The sequence below is a fragment of the Dermacentor albipictus genome, chromosome 1 (assembly GCF_038994185.2).
Source record: "Dermacentor albipictus isolate Rhodes 1998 colony chromosome 1, USDA_Dalb.pri_finalv2, whole genome shotgun sequence".
Classification (NCBI taxonomy): domain Eukaryota; kingdom Metazoa; phylum Arthropoda; class Arachnida; order Ixodida; family Ixodidae; genus Dermacentor; species Dermacentor albipictus.
The window spans coordinates 512,958,630-512,979,645 of record NC_091821.1 but is presented as its reverse complement, the minus strand read 5'-3'; the positions used below and the strand labels follow the sequence as shown (position 1 = coordinate 512,979,645).

Sequence of the window (21,016 nt, the reverse complement as noted above, 5' to 3'; positions counted from 1 at the left end):
GAAGTGGGAAAAGTCTCTCAGGCAGGCTTTCAGTGACTGTCTTGAGGTCTTGTTCAACAGGTGCCCTGTTTGGGGAATCAACAGGGACCTTGGCCTTCCCATGATGGTGCTGCTTAATTTTGCACTGAAACCCTTGAAAGGAGAGCACCCACTGCCGCACACGAGGAGATGCGTGCTCAGCCGTGAACATCCACGCCAACTATGTTTGATCGTAGTGCACTTCAAATTCAATAAATTCTAAATAAGGTCGGAATTCCTCCACAGCCCATACAACGGCCAAGCACTCCCACTCCTGGACTGTGTAATTATGCTCTGAATCTGACAAGCTTCTGCTAATGAATGAAACTGGCCTGAATAAGTCCTGATGTTGTAGCAGCACTGCTGCTATGCCGACGCTGCTGGGATCTTTTTCAATTACAAATGGTGTGTTGAGGTCTGGCAAGCTCAGAACTGAATCTTTGCCAGCAATGCTCTGAGAGTCGCAAATACCCGTTCTTCAATGCTCGTTGACAGTCATTTCTGTTGCCGCTTCTGAAACTTCGTCAATGGCCTAGCAGCGAGGGAAAATTGTGAAAGAAAGTTCCTATAATATCCGACTAGGCCAAGAAATGCCTGCAGTTGCTTGATGTTGGATGGCCGTGGGTACTCTGCCACTGCGCACACCTTCTCTGGTTCTGGTCGGCACTCTCCTGGAGAAATGATGTGACTAAGAAAGGTGAGGGACTGTGTGCACAGCTGTACTTTGGTGGGATTAATTGCAAGCCCCGCATCCTTGACGCGCTCGAGGTCATCGCGGACATGTACCAGGTGGTCTTCTATAGTTGGAGAGTACACCAAGACATCATTGAGAAACGCCATGGCAAATTTATGGTTTACGCCATCGGGAACCTTGTCATTAAAGTCTGAAATGTGGCTGAGCCCCAAGCCACACCAAATGGTGTGGCTTGGGGCTCACACAAATCTTTTGTGAGAATTTTAGTTCACAAATCCTTGTGAACTGTAAAGTGCCCCCGTGACACATGAATGCCATCTTTTCAACATCTTGTTCCCGCAATGAAATTTGAAGAACCCCTGAGACAGGTCAAAGCTTGTAAACCATTGGGCATTACCTAGCTGAGCCAATAACCAATCAGTGTGAGGCATTGGGTACACTGGTACTCTAGTGCAAGAAATCAAGGGTCTGTAGTCAATAGCCATGCAGTAGCCTCCAAATCTCTTTCCCACCTGGACCGGTGCACTTGTAGCAGCTACTTTTGTTGCACCTGCATCCAACATCTCATCTAAGCAGGCGTCCACGATGCATCTTTTTTTATTGACTGGGTGCAGCTTTGTACACACTGAAGCGTTGTCACTGGTGTCAATAGAGTGCTCAATGAGCATGCTACAACCAGGCAATCTTGTGAACAGCCCCTCATACTCTCCCAGCAGACCCCTGAACTCATCCACTTCTTCTGCCTGCTGTCCTGAGTTATCGACTGTTACATGCCACAGTGTCCGGCTCTTGCTTGAACAGCCTTCCAAGGCAATTGGCATCCTCCATTAAATGTGGCTCAACCTTTTCGTCAGGTTTAGCGAATGGGAATACAAGCGGTGGCTCCATACCTATAGTCCACCCTCCCAAAGCAATGTCCATGGACATGCTAGTGGCTATCCCTGCCAAGCACAATGTCCTGGCACATGTCAGACAGCCAAAGAAGCTTTTGAACCTGGGAGCTCCCATCTCACTTTATTCTGCATTTGGTGGCTGTGGAGCTTTGATAACAACCTGATGTCAGGCAATGTTTTCGAGTTTCGCGTTTCTTCTTTGCTCCCGAAGAGCATGCCACACTGGTGGCCAGTAGACCAAGGAGACTCATGCTGGACTCAATGTCGAGCAGGGTGCGGAATGTCGTACTACCTATTCGAACATCCAGGAGTGGCTCCTTCTTTCTGGCTGCAGATACAATTTGCATGGTGGTGTTGTAGGCACCCGCCGGACCGGTACCTACTGGCGCCCGTTTCCCGAGCACTGCACTTGGAAGTGCCCGGGCTGGTCGCACTGGAAGCAAACGGCGTGGTCTTGGTGCTGTCCACTCATGCACTTGTGTGCAATGTGCCCGACACTAACACATCATCGGAAACACTTTGGTTTGGTGCTGCTGGGGTTGACGTCCTTTTGGTGGTTAGTATGTTAGCACGCTGATAGGTTGAGCCTGAACTATGGACCACTGGTCCCGATGGTACGAAGGCTGCACTGCTGTAGGGTGAAGAGGCCACGTGCATACAGGCATCCAACTGGACAGGCATTTCGTGTGTTCGGCGCAGAGATGAAAGCTGCCATGTACTGAGGAGCTGCCATTCCGTCAGGAATGCCGTGTGCTGAATATGCCAAGTCATGCGCAACTTGGTTTATTTTGGGTGGCACAGACCAATATTCTAGTCGGCGCCGCGCTCGCTCCATGAGGCTGTTGGCCGCAGCTGCCACTGCCTTCAAGCATGGGTAGGTAGACTCCGCTGTGAAGTCCTGCAGCTGAGAGTGCATTTGGGCGCAGGACTCGGTCCACCTTCACTGACTCGGGCACTTCCTCGCCGATCATATCGCAGTAGGCTGCCACTCCATATACGAACTATTTTAAGTTCTCCTCGGGGTGTGCGCCGGTCCAACTTCTCTTTAAGTCGTAGCTTCTTGTCAACAGAAGCAAACTCCTTCTTGAAGGCTTCGGCAAAAGCCACGTCGAACGGCCTGACGGAGGGGTACCACAGTTTGGAACTCCCATCCAGGATGGATGCGATGACGCATCTGACACAATCTTCACCAGGAATGTCCGCCACCACACCAACATTTTCCACCTTATCAAATAACTCCTGCAGTGACTGCACGTCGTGGAATCACTGGAATCGTGGCACCACTGCTGGCGTCGTCACTCTTGTAGAACGCATTTCGGTGTACTGGTGTGAACAAAGGAAGCTACCACGTTCGCTTCAGTGATCGGAGCAGATGAGGTGAAGGAAGTTGAGAAGGTTGAGTTCGATGCTACCATTAGCACTTGTCGCACTTGCGCTGCCAAGTGCTCCCGTTCAATTGGTGACCCGCCTGTTTGTTATAGAGGCATCTGCATTAGATTTAGCGTGGAAGCCTGGGCTTGTTGGTGATTCATTGGAAAAAGGACACAGCACAAAATAAAGACAAAGACACGAGAGAGCGACATGCACACAGCGCCGACTTTTTATTTATAACAGTTATTTTATAACAATTTATTAACCCTTTCGCTGTCACGGACGTACCGGTATGTCTTCGCGCTTCCCCCCCACAGTTTCACTGACGTACCGGTATGTTCTCTATCGTGCGTTAAAAATTTCGTGCCCGAGTGCAAAGCTGGCGCTTCTGGACTGGCCATGCCATCTGCTGACTCTTTCTGCAAGATCGTATTTTTGCCCCAACCTGTGTTAGTACATGTATTGAAGAGTACGGTGCGACTGCCACTCGCCCCTCTCTCTTTGCTGAGTGGTGCGGTGGCTCCGCGTTCCCTGGATCATGCGTCGCGCGTGTGTGGTTATGGGTTTAAGGGTTGTTCTGCCATCTTTGCTGGTTTGAAGGTTATTATTTTTCTTCTGTTGGTGTGTCTGCTATGAAATGTCAAGTTCAGGGGCACGTGCCATTGGCTCTCCGAAAAGAGTGACTCGATTGCTGCTTTTGCTCTCTCGCCGCACCCTCGCTTCTGACTTGCAGCAGTAAACGTAAAGCCCTTCGAACTTTGTTTTAGTCTTTTTCCATCTCCCTCTGTCTTCTTGATCAAACAACATCCCATTTCTCTCTTTTGTGCGGGCAACTGAAAGCGCATCCTCCCTGAGCACGGTTACTTTCGTATGGCTGAGCGCACGAGACTTTCGTCTGCTCATTGGAGCGGTGGCTCTTCCGATTCAGAATACGAGCTGAGCTCGGATTCAGACTCGGACAGAGCCTCATGCGAGGAAGACGTGAGATCGCATCGTCAGATTCGGATGTTGAACGGATGTTATAGTCAGGCTGATGATGATGATGTTTACTAACAACAGCTGCAGAACACTGAGATGTGCATATTGCATTGACTATGTTATTTGAATACCAATCATAATCAAAAATAAATTGCTATGTTCATTCCCTGTTATCCTCGTTCCCTAAAACCAAGCCGACACTGGGGGTGCGTCACGACCAGAAAGGTCCGACAGCGAAAGGGTTAATGAAGCAATGAAGGAATAAATCTGTAGGATGCTACCATGCGCAATGTGTGAATGATTGGCAAAAAACATGGAATATCATTTGCAATGCTGATAATGATAGCCGCGTACTTACAGAGCCCACGAAATGCTTGCCATTGAAACCCCGTCAAGATATGTCATTTACCGAGATGAAAGTGCAATCGAAGGAGAGCTGACGCACGAGCTATCAAACTACCTAATGAAATCTGCTTCAATGATTTCATGCGTCATCTGTGAACAATGTTTAGCCAGCACTTAGCTTTTTTCAAAGTAGGGCTTACAACCGTGGTCACGGCAATGAATACCTTGTGACGCGCAAGACCCGCGACAAGCGAGCCCAAGACCCGCGACGAGGAGCCACGGTTCTCGGGGGCCAGGCGCGGGATCGACGGTAGTTGACTGAGCAACGAACAGGTGGCGTGAGTGCGGAGAGGACAGCGGCGAGAGCGTGCGAGCGTGCGGGGAGAGAGTGCCAAACGGGAGAACTCGGAGTGTGGTTATGTGGTGCGGAAGGTTGGCGTTCGGGAAATAAAGCGGTAGTTCGGGACCACGTGTGGCGTGTCGTCGATCGTGACAAGTGGGGGCTCGTCCGGGATCTACGTGGACATGGAGACAGTGGACGTTCCTGAACAATTGGTACAGCATCTGCTGGGGCAGACGAGCGGATCCACCATGGAACGCGAGCAAATCGCGGCAGCTGTCAGACAAAGACTGATGGCGGCCGAGGCAGCGCCTATGGGTTCTACGACAACGGCGGCGGCGGTTCAACCGGCGAGCGACTGCGCTCCGCGCTCCACAGGAGGTCAGCCTCCAAGGTTTAAAGGGTTCAACGACCATCAGTCCCCCGAGGAATTTTTGGACCGGCTTGAAACGTTTTGTTTGGTCAGCGGTGTCGCAGCTGACAAAAGGCTTACGCACATTGTGCCTGCTGCGCTGGAAGGTAGCGCGAAGTTGTGGTGGCGTTTCGTGAAATCGTTTGCGTCGTGGGAGGAGTTCACTGCGGCGTTCATTGCGGAATTCTCCTCCATTGACGCGAAGCGCCGCTTGAAACAAGAGCTGGAGCACCGGACGCAACATCCCCAAGAAAATTTAAAGGAATTTATATATACCATCGCGGCCTACTACGACCGGATTGGCGGCGAAGTGCCCGAGTCGGAGAAGGTTGACCGCGTGCTGCGGCAGATGCACCCGCAACTCCAGGATTTGGTGGAGGGAAGACAGTTCAGCAGTCTCGCGGAGTTGGCGAAGGCCGCTGACGGTCTCATGGAGCGTTTCTGGAGGCGCATGCAGTACAAGCCACCACCACCCCCGACTGACCAAGTCGCGAGAGACTTGGCCTTCCAATCGACTATAAACGTGGCCGGCGTGCCGGGAACACAACCTGGAGGGTTGATCACAGCGGCTGCCGCGCCGTTCCAGTATCCGCCGGCGGCATCCCCCTGGCCGTTGCACCCCGCGGCGATACAGCCCTCCTACCACCGAGACCAATTGCACGGATTGGCCGCATCCGCCACAAGGACGCCACATCTCCCAACGCCGTCACAGCAGCAAAGGTACCAGCCGCGTGACCAGAGAGGATTCAACTGCCATCGCTGCGGAGGCGTCGGTCACATGGCCCGCGAGTGCCCTACAGGTCGGCGTGGCGGCCCACCCCGCTGCTACCAATGCAACGGGATCGGACATATCCGCTCTCAGTGTACGGGAAACGGGGGACGGTAGGTGCTGCACCGGCAAGCACCTACGAGACTGCGCTGCAAGTAGCGGCCTTGGCCGGCAACAAGGAGCCTCTCCTGGAAGTGCAGATCGGGAGGACGACGTTCCAGGCCCTACTGGACACAGGCTCGAGTGTGAGCTTGCTTGGATTGCCGGCGGCAGGGGTAGCGGTCGAGGCGGGCGCCAAACCAAAGACACAGGAACAAGCACTCCGCCTGGCAACAGGTTGGTCTCAGTCAACGACTTCCCTCAAATGCAAAATAAAGTGGGCCACAAGCAGCCGCAATCAACGCTTCCTGTGTGTGCCAGACTTGTGTCGGGACATTGTGCTGGGCAGAGATTTTTTAACAGCAACAGGCATCTCTTTACATGTATCGCTGGGTGGGTGGACGATTGGAACCGATCCACAGTGCATGGTGCCATTTGCTAAGCGCGAAAAGGACCCAGCGACAGCACTTGCAATAGAAGATGGAGAGTCGTACCACTTGCACAGCCTCTTTGAAGAAGTGCTTGTGGTTCCAGGCATAGAGAACATGCATCAGGCTGGCACCAGGGAACTACACCCAAGCATGAGTAAAGTTCTCGATGACTTTGGCCATCTGTTTACTACAGTTGCGGGATGTACCACCCTGGCTCAGCACCGCATTGACACGGGGGACAGTGCGCCCGTGAGATGCAAGCTACGTCCAGTGAATGCGAAGAAGCAGAAGATCATTGAGGGCTGTGTGGATGACCTCCTACAACAGGGCCTTATAAGACGAAGCACCAGCCCGTGGACTAGCGCCCCAGTGCTCGTTGCAAAGAAGTCTGGAGGCTACCGGCTCGCTGTGGACTACCGTCCGTTAAATGCACGCACCCGAGTACCTGCCTACCCAATGCCTCGAACAGACTGGCTGCTAGCGCAGTTGGGCCGAGCAATGTGGTTTTCCAGCTTTGATCTCTCCCAAGGGTTTTTCCAAATTCCTGTTTGCAAGGCTGACATAGCTAAAACGGCCTTCATTTGCCATCAAGGTACATTTGAATTTACGAGGATGCCCTTCGGGGTGGCAGGCGGTCCAGCAACTTTTCAAACCCTAATGGACCGGGTGCTGCAGGGAATCAATCACCACTCTGCTATGGCATTTTTAGATGATGTCCTTGTATACTCAGAGACACTGGAGAAACATGTTGAACATGTAAGGGAAGTGCTACAACGCATTGAGGGTGCTGGCCTTACGATTAATCCAGATAAAGTACAGGTCTGCCGTCAGTCCCTCAAGTTTTTAGGTCACATCATCTCCCCTGGGCAGTGCAGACCAGATGAGGACAAGGTGCGTGCAGTGCTGGACTACCCAAGACCCAGTACAGTTAAGCAGCTGCAAGCCTTCCTGGGACTTGCCGGCTACTATAGAAGCTTCATCCCTCACTTTTCACTGACGGCACGATTCGTCTGGCTGGGCATGCGAGCAGACATTTCAAAGTATGTGCAATGCTGTACTGTCTGTCAGCGCACAAAAGCTCGGCGCAAGAAACCAGAGGGCCTCATGAGCAGTCAGTGGGCAACATCACCCATGGAAGAGCTCAGTGTTGACATTGTCGGGCCCTTGCCATCTACACCCCGGGGCCACAAATACTTGCTGGTAGTTATTGACAAATTTACGAAGTTCCCAGAGCTTTTCCCTCTACGAGCAGCAACAAGCGCAAAAATACTGGAGTGCATGGTGCAAGTTTTCTGCCGCCATGGCACACCTGTGGCCATCACCAGTGACAATGGCAAGCCCTTTGTTAGCACACTATGGCGCAACCTTTTGAAACACTGGGGCATCAAAGATCGTCACACAGTGCCTTACCGGCCGGCTGGCCAAATGGTGGAGCGCCACAATGGAACAATTAAGCAGTGTCTACGGGCATACTGCTCCAACCACAAAGACTGGGACCGGCATATACCTGAGATCGCCCTTGCCATGCGTACTGCTGAGAGTGTTGTCACCGGATATACTCCAGCATTGTTGTGTTACGGCCGCGAGTTGCGCACCCCATGGGAACCTACAAGCGACAAGGAGGACACAGAGCCTCCAAAAGCAGCACACCATGCACTTGCTGCAGAACTCCAGCGGTGCCTTGGAGAGGCCCTCCAGTATGCTCGGTCACATCAGGCAGCTGCTTGGAAGGTGCAGAAATCCTGTTACGACCGTCATCGTCGGCCAACAACCATCAAAGAGGGTGACCTTGTGCTCCTGGATTCCCATACCTTGAGTGATGCGGCCAAGGGCGTTTCGGCGAAATTGGCACCGCGGCGAAGTGGACCTTATTGTGTAATCAAACGATTAGGTGACAATAACTTTGTTTTGAGTGATCCTGCCACAGGACGTCATCGAACTACTGCCCATGCTGATCAGTTGATGCTCTACCATGAGCCATGGCTCCTCCCTACCAGCACAGCTTCACGATTCGAGGGGGGGGAGAGTTGTGACGCGCAAGACCCGCGACAAGCGAGCCCAAGACCCGCGACGAGGAGCCACGGTTCTCGGGGGCCAGGCGCGGGATCGACGGTAGTTGACTGAGCAACGAACAGGTGGCGTGAGTGCGGAGAGGACAGCGGCGAGAGCGTGCGAGCGTGCGGGGAGAGAGTGCCAAACGGGAGAACTCGGAGTGTGGTTATGTGGTGCGGAAGGTTGGCGTTCGGGAAATAAAGCGGTAGTTCGGGACCACGTGTGGCGTGTCGTCGATCGTGACAACCTGGATGGCCCTGTACCGTGTTGTACACATTGTTATGAGATGATCATTTAAGCACCTTCCCATCTTTCCCACATACTTTTTTCCACACATGCCTTCTGAAGGTCCGCCGCATGTCCAATGTGCGGACCTGGCATTTTCAACCAGTTTCTAATGGTTTCAGTTTCGCTTCTCTCGTAAAATCCCGGCAAGAGGCGCTGCTGGTGTCACTGCGCAGTTATCGAAAGTCACTCCCATGGCGTCGTCCCACGCTGTTGCGTCGCGAGAAAAGTGTCGTGCTCGAAACTGTGCTGCACTCGGTCATCAATTTAGCGATAAGGACTCGAGTTATAATTCTGTAGATGACAGTAAATCAGATTCCAGCTCCGACGGCGAGGATGCTTTGAGTCAGCATGGGACATCCGCAACTGTTCATCAGCGAGTTTCTTTTACAGCCTTGAGTGGTTTTCTTCCTTGTGTGCGCTTATCTACTGATCTTTTACACAATCTGAGAGATACCTCACTTGGTTATGATGTGCTGCCATCGGTAGCAAAGAAACTTACATTCACACCAAGAAGGCCTCCTGTAGCACATCTCAGCCCAGCACTATGGATCAGTGCAAGACAGTTTAGAATGGCGTGGGATTTCTCTCTACTCTTCCTCTCTGCAGAGGTGATAAAGACCACCAGCAAAAATGCACACAGATATGTTCGAATGCATGATGCTGTAGCTGCCCAGCTATGCTGAGTGCAATCGGTCCTGGTAGACGTGCATGACTCTAAATGAAGTGGCGAAGCACGTTCCTTGGACTTCTCATCAGACCATCCTCAGAAGAAGCCGAAAAAGTGCAACTGCAAAATGTGTTACAAGGACCACAAAGTTGAACCGGATGTTTTGTGGGAAAGGTGTGGAGTGCACCTGTGCTTCACAATATCCAGGAACTGCTTCACTGCATGGCATGAGCGATGAACTGGTCTTAGTTTCATTTGTGTATCCGAAGAACAGTGACGTACTGAGCATTTATTTTCTCAGACGCTGTTCCTGAGTTATTTATTTTCGAAATGCATTTTCTGAATTTCCTTTGACATTAATGTTATTGTAGATACCATGTTTTTTATTGTTTTTATGAACTGGCTGTAGAAATGGCGCTTTCTAGAATTTTTATCTTTTACCTAATCAATTTTGTTGTTTGGCAACGTATGTTTTAGGAAAGAGCATTATATTATGCACAATTTGGCATGCTGCAATTTGTGCTGGGGTATTATTTGTAGCAGTAAATAATTTTTTTCCTAGACCTACAAAAATCTACCATTTTCTTGCAGTAATGAAAGAGTTGAAGTTGCTGCTGTATCACTGCAAATTCAATCCACTAGAGCTAGTCTGGCGCCAAGTGAATGTGGCACAAATAGTGCAACATTCAAGCCTAATGATGTGCAAAAGCTTTTGCACGCCGGTATTGACTTAGTAGGCGAGGAAAACTGGAGGTGGAACTGGGCTCATGTGGAAAAAAATCTAAAACGAATTATGGGACAGGGATGGCGAAATTGATGACAATATTAAGAGCCTGAAAATCGACATTGGCTCCAAACTAAGCATAAGCTCCAAAGGTAGTGAAAGTTAGGCAAGTGCCTGGAAAGATATACCCTGAGTGTTTTGCTTCTCTTTGTGTTCTACAGGGCAAAGGGTGCTTACAGACTAAACTTTTTTCCGATTTTCCCAGCAGCTCTCTTTGTGCTCTCGCTTTTGTCGGCACTTGTTATCTTGTCGAACTCCATGTTACAGTTCATACCCATATTCTCCTTTGTGTCCCATAACAATATTGTCTGCTGCTGACTGGAGGCATCATGAAAAAAAAAGTGCATTGAAGCTTCTCAAACAAAACTCTGCTCATAAACTTTTCATTTTGCAATTAGCTCATTGTACCTTCAGATCACTATTTTAAATAGCATGAGTATATCAGCTGCATCTCTGACAAAACTGACATGTCCTTACAGAAACAAAGCAAAATATAAAGCTGTGGCACATGCTACATAATCCTGAATTACGACATGACTGTTCCTTCCAGCGAAATGTTCCCCCAAAATTAGTTTATTTATCTAAGGTCAAAACAAGTCTGACACTGTTGATTGGCTATTAGATATACTCACCGAATTATCTTTGTCTGCCGTCAAACATGCAAAGAAGCTATGGAAGGTTGACCAACCGAAAGTAAAATCTAAACGCACGCTAAACCAGACTACTTCGCGTAGGTTTACATGTGTAGAAACTCTGTCCCCATAGCCTTCCCTGCACACCCAGGAAAAGTTGTCTGCGATTAGGCAAAATTGCGCCGCTTCATTGAAAGGCGGTACCCAATGCCAGGCAATAGCAATCGTCCCGTGTGATGTGTGTGCCGTGAGTCACCTACTAAGCGCACACCAGGAGCAAGGTCCTTCACTGTGCTGGAATGCTTACTGGCGGCGGTATCCTTGGGCGATCACTTTCTGAGACACTTTCGCTTTTGCACAATTTTGCGGGAGTCTGCACTGGACCTGTTTGCACATACGCAGCGTGGGATTCTCACACCCGTGCTCTTGGGACAAAGGAACAACAACACAGTAGTGCAAACAATCACAAGGGCATTTATTGCACCTTTTATAGATCAATGCCTGCTAGCCGAGTTGTTGCCCCCAAAACATGCTGATGGACGCGCGACAAATCTAGAAAGTCCGACTCACTGCGACCAGATAGCGAGCAAATATGTTCGCCCCATGCTGGATCCCAACGCCTGGTCGTTCGCGCATACGGTCACGCGAACGGTGGTGCGTTCGAACGAGGCCTCACGAGATGGTCTCGCAGAAGCATGAATTGGCGCACTTGCGGAACGTCCGTGCAGCTTGCCGATCTCCAACCAAAGAGGAAGCGCCTTCTCCTTTCCGCGGTGAAGTAACCCCGCCGTGAGGTGGCGTTAGCAGCGCAACACTCGCGCCCATCTCTCGTACTACGCTTCAGCCACACCGACCGCCGCGGGCCCCAGGCCACGTGGCGAAGCCGGATTACAGGAGACAGGAGCTATGCGGGAAAACAACGTATCAGGGGACGCGTGAGAGTCGTGCATCCCCACAGCAGATGACAGCGTTTCTAGCACTGTGCCCAACTCACACACAGTGCCAAGTGCACTGTCAGTCGTATGCTCCTATGTGCCCATTTCCGATGTCTCACAAAAGTGAGTCTCCGAAAGCAAACATACACATGTGTGTATGATGGCAGACCTGCATTTTGTGCGAGTGTCTATGCAGTGAGCTTTCTGAGCACTGCATCATGCGCACTGAAGAGCAGTTAGCTGAAGATGCTTCTCGCGATAAGTCAAGCTGTCTGTTGATGAGTCGCATTTTTTGCCGAGGATAACACGTTGCCTTAGTGCATAGGCATTGGAGCACTGGTCGACCGGACTCTACTTTCCGAAAAGCCAGAATATCTCCTGCCACACGGGATGGCATTGGCCACACAGAGAGTTGAGGTGGCGCAGTTATGTGACAAAATGAGAATGGGGTATACATTAACAACAAGGCACTATAGCTTAAGCAGTCAGCCAATACATTAGGCTCTATTAGGACTGGGTTGGGGATTCGTCGCAACTACATTTTAACCGTTAGTACATAGTAGTAACATAGTAGGTACGTAGTAACCAAGTTTTACTGTACTAAATATGTGCACAATTTTTCGCCATGGGGCGAACAGCCCAAGGTATGAAACGGGGGGAGAAGAAGAAAACATCCTCTGTAACAATGAACACAATAATATTTCCAAGTGAAGAACAGAAAACAATGTTACAAAGACAATGACTGAAGCAAGTTGACAGGAGCAGGTCAGTGATCTTTAGAAAAGAAACATGCTTTGGCTGCATTTATGCTTGGTCCACTGTAATAAATTTAATGACAAGTCTGGTTGACCAAAATTGTGAACGTATGTTTGTGTAAAACCATCTACAAGTAATACCAGAACTACAACATTTGCACTGCAAGGAACACCATGTTTCAAAGTGGCAAAGTTAAGTCTTCCAATATTGTGCAGCCACGTTTATCACAAATGATGTTGCGTTTCTCTTGGTGGACTGAAAAGAATGCAATTTCATTTTGCAGCCTGCTGCTCCACTGAAATGCACAGCGGCCAGGCATTCCTCGATGCAGCTTTGCTATCTTGCAAAACGCATGCGCACTGTGATAGCATGTCTAATATTTGGCAGGAGAATGGAAAGAAAGCGAAAAGCAGCCAAAGCAAGTTTCACGACATATCTGCGACATGAAGATTAGTGGACCTTGCATGCCACAGTCAATGGGCGAACCTGAGGAAGTGGTGACAAGGGTCTAAAGTACTGCTGCTGTCCTGAAAAAAGCGGTGTTATGTGACAGGGATGGAAGAGGTGAAATAGATTTAGGAGCAATTTTTGGAGCAGAAATATACTGGCTTAGGAGCAGAATACACAAATATGGAGCAGGTAAATAACAGAAAAATGACATTTTCAGACCTGCAAATTTGAAATTTGGAGCAGCTTATTTGCTGTCAAACACTTTAAATCTGGAGTGCATCAATGAAGCAAGCAATTGCAAGTTTCACACTAGTCATTCCTTTTTGGATTAACTCCTCCCATGTTCTGAAAAAATTGCCTTATATTTTCCATAAATTAACTTCAGTGTGTAAAAAAAAACTGCTTGGCTATGCTGTCTAGTTTTCAGCAGATGCACTGCCTAGAATTCCAACTCCTGTAATTCAAACCGACGTATGACTCCAATGGCATGCTGGGTCTCGTTGCTGTTTTAAATGGAGAGAAACTCCGGCTATTTGATTGATTGATTGATTGATTCTTTATTGGTTTATGACATATACATGTGATGGGAGGCAAAGGGGAAAGCCATTCAAGGATGGCTTGAGGGAGTCCTTTGCCCCCATACTGGCAAAGACAACAGCAGAGGCACACAAGTTTTGTTCACATGGTCGTACACTTTTACAAAACCATCATATTAAGCACATTGTCACAAACTTTGACAAAACCATAAAATTAAACACATTAGTTACTGTCCTACGTAGGGCATCATGCGTTAATATACTTAATTTCACCTCAGCATCGAATGACAGCACATTTTATAACAACGTACGCTTAGTAATAGTGACATTGAAACAATATAATTGAATACCAATCGAACACATTTGAACACATACAGGTGCGACAGGGTTATTTCAAGTGAAATTTCCATTGTAGCCTTATCACAGACACATGATGCCTGAACACAAACACACAGGTCAAATGCTATGGCACGCGCAATTGCTTACTTCTTTTTTTTCTGCCATGCTGAGGGTACTCCGGCACAGGTGGCATTTGCTAGTTCTGCGTACTGCTGGGCACGCTGCTAAGGTAGCGCAACTGCAGTGCCGCATGGCCAGAGGGTTGCTAAGAATGCTACAGGCATTCTGTCAATGACTGCCTAAAAATTCTAAGTAAACCAGTGTGTTTTCGACCATTTGTGAACCTAATAGCAAGCCATTGATGCATGCCATTGATGCAGCTGATGCAGAGCATTTGCACTGTCAATCATTCAGCGTACTTACTGTATTTACCTGAATCCAGCATGCACCTTCTTTCTGAGAGTGTGTGCAATAATTGCCTGCATGTCACAATCAGACATGAAACCAGAACCACATTCACAGTGATGGCAACAGCCTGCCCTCAGAGCCGCCAGACATAGCATTGTAGCCACCACAAAATGGTGACAGAGCACATTTTTCTGGAGGTTGCTGTTGGTTTATTTCGAGCTCGACTATGATCTAGAGGGGTATTTTTGGTTGATAGGTTTTGGAGATATTATCACTTTCGTGAGATTTGGTGCATCTCGGCACCAGATGCATTGGCCGATTGATTCCCGTGTTTCTGGCACTGTGCCACGCTTATTTTCTGCTCACAGTGCTGGGAACACAGTCCTATTCATGTGAAACACAGCTACCCTCATTCACGCACAAACTTCACGCAATTCTAGACTGCCGCTCGATCGCCGACTGGATCTTTTTAGATTTCGCAAAGGCATTAGATAAGGTCTCCCATCACCGTTTGTTACTAAAGCTGCGCGTGGTAGGATTAGACACTAACATTCTAAAATGGCTTGAAGTGTTCCTTACCCATCGTGAGCAATTTGTTGGCATCAACAATGTTAATTCCACAGTTCACCATGTTCTTTCCGGTGTGCCCCAAGCAATGCAATAAACTTGTAGCGCAAGCAAGACGACAGGAATGAGCGGACAGAGACGCACAAGCGCTAAGTTCCCGAGGTAGGAAAGAAAACACACAACTCATAGTTATTTGACAAACCACAAACATGTGTGCTAACACGGTCGCCCATTATAGCACCGGAAAAAAGGGCACGCTCAAAAATAGATCAATTCAGCGACCATGCCACAAAACAGAGGCTATTCACCACTGTCTTCTAAATCTTGCCAGAACATGAGCTCTTGGTGGTGGCGCAAAGTGAGAACAATGTAAGGAATTTTTGCGTTTTTGGTGCAGCTAAGTCGCAAGTGCACCATAATCAGTGTAGAGCTGCACCACCTGATTATAAATGGGCAAGTGCTGCTCTCATAAGTTGCAGCAAAAGGTGCCGTACATAACATTTGTACAGGTGGGCACACTTTACATTTGGCAAATCCATTCGTGTGTCTGCAGTTGCGCTGCCGAAATGTGTGGCTGCTCATGTGCTTATGTTGACCAAAAGAGTGTCCCGTGCCGAGACCACAATAAATTTCACATGGCTGTACCTCGTGGTCAGGCCGCTCCTCTCCCGAAAAGTCCTCGTTTGGGTCAGTGGCTGCCCCTTCAACAGCCAGGATGCCCTCGCGGATGCTTTCGATCATGTAAAGCTGCAGAAGGAGTGAAAAGATGACACCACTCGGCATGGCACTCTTCACAAAAACTGCAATAAAAAACACCTGCTGCACGTGCATTACATACATTTTTCTCAACTGAACACAAAAGATGGCCGATTTAAATGTAGCGAGTCTGTGCTTGTTCAGTCCACCACAATGTGAGGGTGCCCCAAAGCAGAAATCAATAAAGAACATGATGGCTTCAAATCCTTGTGAACCACAAGCGCAGTGTATAACGCATCCTAAGCCCTGTCCTACCTTTCAAGATTGGGATAACCAAAAAAGGTTCCTATGATTCTTTGCCATGCTACTGAATGGTTTTCTATGCGTTAATATTCAAACCCATGTCTCTTGGCTAAAGTCTTAAATGATTTGCTGCACAGAACAATCCATGTCAAGTAGAAACTGAAGGACATTGAAATATCCCCCATCAGTCCTTTTCCTGCTTAGGGCAACTTGGGTGATTTTTCGACGTCCACCGATCTTTATAAAATTTTAAATAAGCACTCTCTTTTGCACCCTGATTACCTGCGTCAAGCGATATGGCTGCTACTCATTTAGTTTTCCTGAATATGAATTATAAAGATTGGCTGCGTTCCCGACTCATGACTTTTACTGGCCACCCTGTGTTTGTGACGTTATAGACTACACCGCCACCGTCCCTGAAATCGCCACTGAAATCGCCACTGAAATCATTGCTGAAATCGCCGCTGAAATCATCGCTGTATAGTTTAGAAAATCTGTAAAATCTCCCTGTGTTATCAGGAGACCTCACCAGCTTCCCTTATTCGGTGTTAGCATCATGTGTACTGCGTGTTTACGTTATAGTAGTGTAGGATCTGACGTCATCGACTCATCATGATGTCACACGAAGCAACTACCCGTTTCAGTTTCGGTATGTTGTTTATTGGTAATATAAAATTATTGATTAATTTCTAAGCAAATTGAACCACCCTACCGGTAACAGGTCTGTAAATGCCATTTCAAAATGACAATATCCTGATATGGTTAAAAAACATTGGAGTTGCCCATTAACATGTTCAATGCTCGTTGAAAGCATGCAGTGAATTCAAGGTTTGTGTCATTCTTTTGGACACCCATCTTAATCAGTGTCTCCCACTTATCTTCGATACTTATAGTAGCTTGTTTTACAACAAAGCTGATAACTGTATTAGCACACATTTCATCGGGTTCTTGAGAGTAAAGAAATTGATGACTTGAACCAAATGATACGTAGTGGGCATTCATGATGGGTGACTTGTATGATAAGACATCTAGTTTCAAATGTTGAAGCGAGTGCACCTTTCATGCATCTAATATTTGGTTATTTAGTGCAGTGAAGCCAGTTGACGTCCAGTGACTGTCATGTGCAGATTGTCTGTCCTTCCTTAGTACCATAACCATGTTTCATAATGCTAGAAGAAAACTAGTCCAGCTTTATGTAATAGTGAGAATGACAGCTTAGCTGAAAAACGTGCCCGCAGATGACCATGGTTAATTTGGCCAATAGTATCTACCATTTTTATCAATTACACTTATGACAGTGCCCATTGTTGCGACGCCTGTTTCTCGAACCTTGACTGGCGTTACTATTAGGTAACGTGGCCTTGTCGGCGGGCTGCAGGCGTCCATTAGACCATGGCGACCAGGCAAAGACGAGACGATTTGTAGTACGAAAATTGCCCTGTTTATTCAATGGTTGGTAAAAGATAAGAAGAAGAGAATGGATGAATTGAAAGATACATTGCGGGGCCCCTTAAATAGGCCCACTAAAATCGCAGGCGGAATCTTGCTCGTGTCAACGTCACGGCACATGCACTGAGTCCCCTCGCTGCTTTTCGGCTGCTTCTACTTTCCTCGGTGATGTTGCACGTCACCGTTGGTGCTTTGCGGCTGCTCCCACTTTCCTAGGCGACGTTGCACTTGCTTGCCTCCGCTGGTGGCAACCCGTGGGTCCGGTATGGGCGGCTGATCCTTTCTTCTAGGCGACGTTGGTTCGCAGAAAAGGGTCTCTCCTGGAGTTGAACAGTTTGCAGAAACAGTTTTCACGCACACACACAAAGGGGGCCTGTAAACACTGTGGGGCGTCGTGCAGACCGGCGACCACTCGAGACAACCATAGAAAATTAGGAATCCCCCCTTCGTTTCGATGAGGCATGGTGGCTGAGCATCCTTTTTGCCCGGGGTGTTACACGCTAACCGTAACCGCATCTCCAGCAGGGGAGGAAGATCCGGATGCGTAGGGGCCACCAGCTACTGGCGAGGGATCAGCGTTTCAGCAGCAGAATTTTCCTACGGGGTGACGAACCCTTGGTTCATAGCTTGTAGATTCCTTGCAGTCATTCATCAGTCCTTGTGGCGCTCTTATGTGCCTTTTCTCCCTGGTCCGGTCTGGTGAAACGGGACTTGCAAACCGGTCTCGCGTCTCCTGTCTGGGCAAGCAAATCACTCCAGAACAGTGCTGGACTCACAACTACAAGGCAAACGAGCAAAAGGCCATCCTCCCCCAAGATACACCAGGCTTTACAAAAAAAAAAAAAAAAAACACCCCTGCTACTGCTTTCCCATCCCTTTCACGCATCCTCCCCCCCCTAAACATTAAAAACAGACATTTCTTGAAAGCGTTAAGACATGGTTACTAAAATCAGCTAACAAACAACTACAACTTTGCGATAATAAAAGAAAACGTGAAAAAAAGATACCAACATAAAAATTCCACAGAAACCAGAGTGAGCATGCGGCATTCGCTACTCTATGGGCAACGACTCAGACCATCGGCATTGCCATTAAGTTTACCCTTCTCGTGGCGAATATCGAAGGTGTGCTGTTGAAGAGTCAAGGTCCAGTGCAAAAGATGGCCGTTTTTCGTAGACATGGACTGCAGCCATGTGAGGGGACAGTGGTCAGTCTCTATGGTGAATCTTTAACCAGCGATATAGCAATGTAGCTGCTGCACCGCCCATACCACGCAGGCGCATCCCTTTTCTGACACACTGTATGCTTCCTCATGAACTGAAAGCTTTCTACTGATGTACAGTATGGGGTGTTAGTTTTCGTCATCTCTCTTTTGACAAAGCACCACCCCCATACACCTGTCGCTGAATGAATGAATGGTTTAGAGCAGTCGGGCGCATTCAACACTGGCTGACTCGTTAGTGTTTTCTTCAGCATACTACAAGCCTTTTCTTTTGCGTCATCCCACTTTACCGTTTGTGGTTCTGTTTTTTTTGAGAGCATCTGCTGAAGAACTTGCAATCTCGAAATAACGCGGGATATATCTTTGGTAATAACCTGCCAAGCCAAGGAATGACCTGATGTCCCGCTTGGTGCGTGGTTGCGGGAAGTTGTCTATAGCGGCCAGTTTAACCTTTGAAGGCCGACGATGGCCTTGCCCCATTACATGACCTAGATAAGCTACCTCCGCGTGCGCTAATCGGCATTTGGGAGCCTTGACAGTTAAGTGGGAATCTCGTAGACGGCACAACACTGTTGGCAGGTGTTGTATATGGTCCGCCAGTGATGAAAAGATTGCTATGTCATCGAGATACGGAAGTGCAAAGTCCTCCATTCCTTGTAGCACCTGCTCTATAAGGCTAGAGAAACCATACGGAGCATTCTTCAACCCAAAGCTCAGGACTTTTGACCGAAAGGTTCCCATCGGGGAAATAAATGCTGTAAGCCTGCTTGCCCTCTCAGTCAACAGAACCTGCCAGTACCCTCTGACTAAATTGAGCGTAGAGATGAAATTAGCACTGCTCACTCTCTCAAGCCTTTCCTCGGTATGCGGTATTGGGTAGGTCTGGTCCTTTGTGATTAAGTTGAGCGGGCGGTAGTCGATACACGGTCACAGCTCCTTTCCTGGGACCTCAACCAAGATAAGAGGCGAGGTATAATCACTCTCTCCTGGCTAGATTACACCTAGCTCTAACAACTTGTTTATTTTGGTGGCCATGACTTGATGTCGACGAGGTAAAACGTGATAAGCTTTTGAACGAACTAAGTCCGATAAGGTTAACTCGATATTGTGAACGATCGCAGTGGTCCTGCCAGGTGTGCCCGAAAATATGTCATTAAATTCAAACACGAGTTCCCTCAGTTTGGCCCTTTGAATGGGATTCAACTCCGCCTGCTCTACTAGCTTGTCAATGGTCTCCTGAATGTCTTTTGCCCGCATTATTGATGTTAACTCCAGAAAGTCGACAGGCATCTGCCCAGGTTGGTTAAGCGACATGTTCACAATGGTTTCCCTCTGCTGGTAGGGTTTAAGTAGATAGCTGTGGTACACTTGTGGTGTCCTTCGTTTTCCCGGTACCGTGATTACATAGTTTGTTTCAGATAATTTCTGAATTATGTCCACCAGTCCTTCCTATTCAACCTTGTTTTTCCATGAGGGTTTCAGGATCATTACCTTTTCCCCAACTTCAAAGCGTCGCATTCGAGCCGTCCTGTCATAGTAATGCTTACATTTCCTTTGTGCCTTTCGCATTTCCTGCCCTGCTAATTCTTGAGATGTGTGCAGTCGGTCTAACAGCTCTTGAACGTATACCACAACTGAAGAATGGTCCCCTCGGCCTTCCCAGGGTTCTCGAACAACGTGAAGAGGGGACCGAAGGCAGCGACCGTAAAGGAGCTCTGAACTAGGGTGGTTCTGAATGTGAAAAACCTGTTGACTCGTGCGGTGCAGTTCGAAGAGTGAACATTGCTGCAGGCAAGCAAACCTCCCAGTCGGCTTTGTGCTCATAACAAAGGGCTCGCAAAAGCCATTTTATGACTGAGTGGACTTCCTCTACTGCGTTTGACTGCGGGTGGTACACTGAGCTATGAATGATTTTAATACCGCACATTTCCAGAAACGTTGAGGTCAGTGCGCTTGTAAAGACGGATCCTTGATCTGACTGAATTTCTGCGGGAAACCCCACTTGCGTGAAGGTCGATCTCCATCGAGCTTAGTTCTTTGAGGGGCGCTGCTTCTGGGAATTTCGTTGCTGGGCATAGTACGGCAAGAATATGCCGATAGCCAGACTGCATTGCAGGAAGTGGTCCCACTGTATCTATCATGAGCTGACGAAACGGCTCCGTGTTAATGGGAACAAATTTCATTGGCGCTTTAGCCTTATCTCTGGGCTTGCCTATGCGTTGACGTGGCGCAGCTTCTCACGAATGCTTCCACTTGCCGAAAACAGCCAGGCCAGTAAAATTCCTCCAGTAAGTGGTCCTTTGTTTTCCGAATGCCCAGATGCCCTGTCCAAAAGCCCCTGTGGACCAGGTGCAGGAGCTGCTCACGATAGGGATGTGGCACCACGAGTTGGTCGAATTGCACCCCCTTTCGACTGATGTACATTCTACAGAGGACGCCTGCCCTCTTGAGGAACTTTACGTTCTGTTTGGCCACACCTTCCTTCACGTCCGACTTTAGGTTCCACAGGGTGGAATCTTTTTCCTGTTCAGCAATCAATGTGGCAGGGCTTACATTGCAGCCAATAAATTTCTTCTGCATTC

The 21,016-nt window shown here is 48.5% G+C and overlaps 1 protein-coding gene across 7 annotated transcripts in view; it reads right to left on the bottom strand.

The window, feature by feature from the left end:
• faf (ubiquitin carboxyl-terminal hydrolase-like faf) overlaps positions 1 to 21,016 on the bottom strand; it is a 758,782-nt gene that overhangs the window by 119,264 nt on the left and 618,502 nt on the right. For 6 of the 7 annotated variants that reach the window (XM_065437146.1, XM_070532615.1, XM_065437147.1 and 3 more), the window contains one exon: positions 15,410 to 15,511. The exons of the other annotated variant lie outside the window; for it this stretch is intronic. In XM_065437146.1, coding sequence (XP_065293218.1) covers positions 15,410 to 15,511 — 102 coding nt within the window. The remainder of the gene's footprint in view (positions 1 to 15,409; positions 15,512 to 21,016) is intronic. 7 annotated transcript variants of the gene reach the window in all.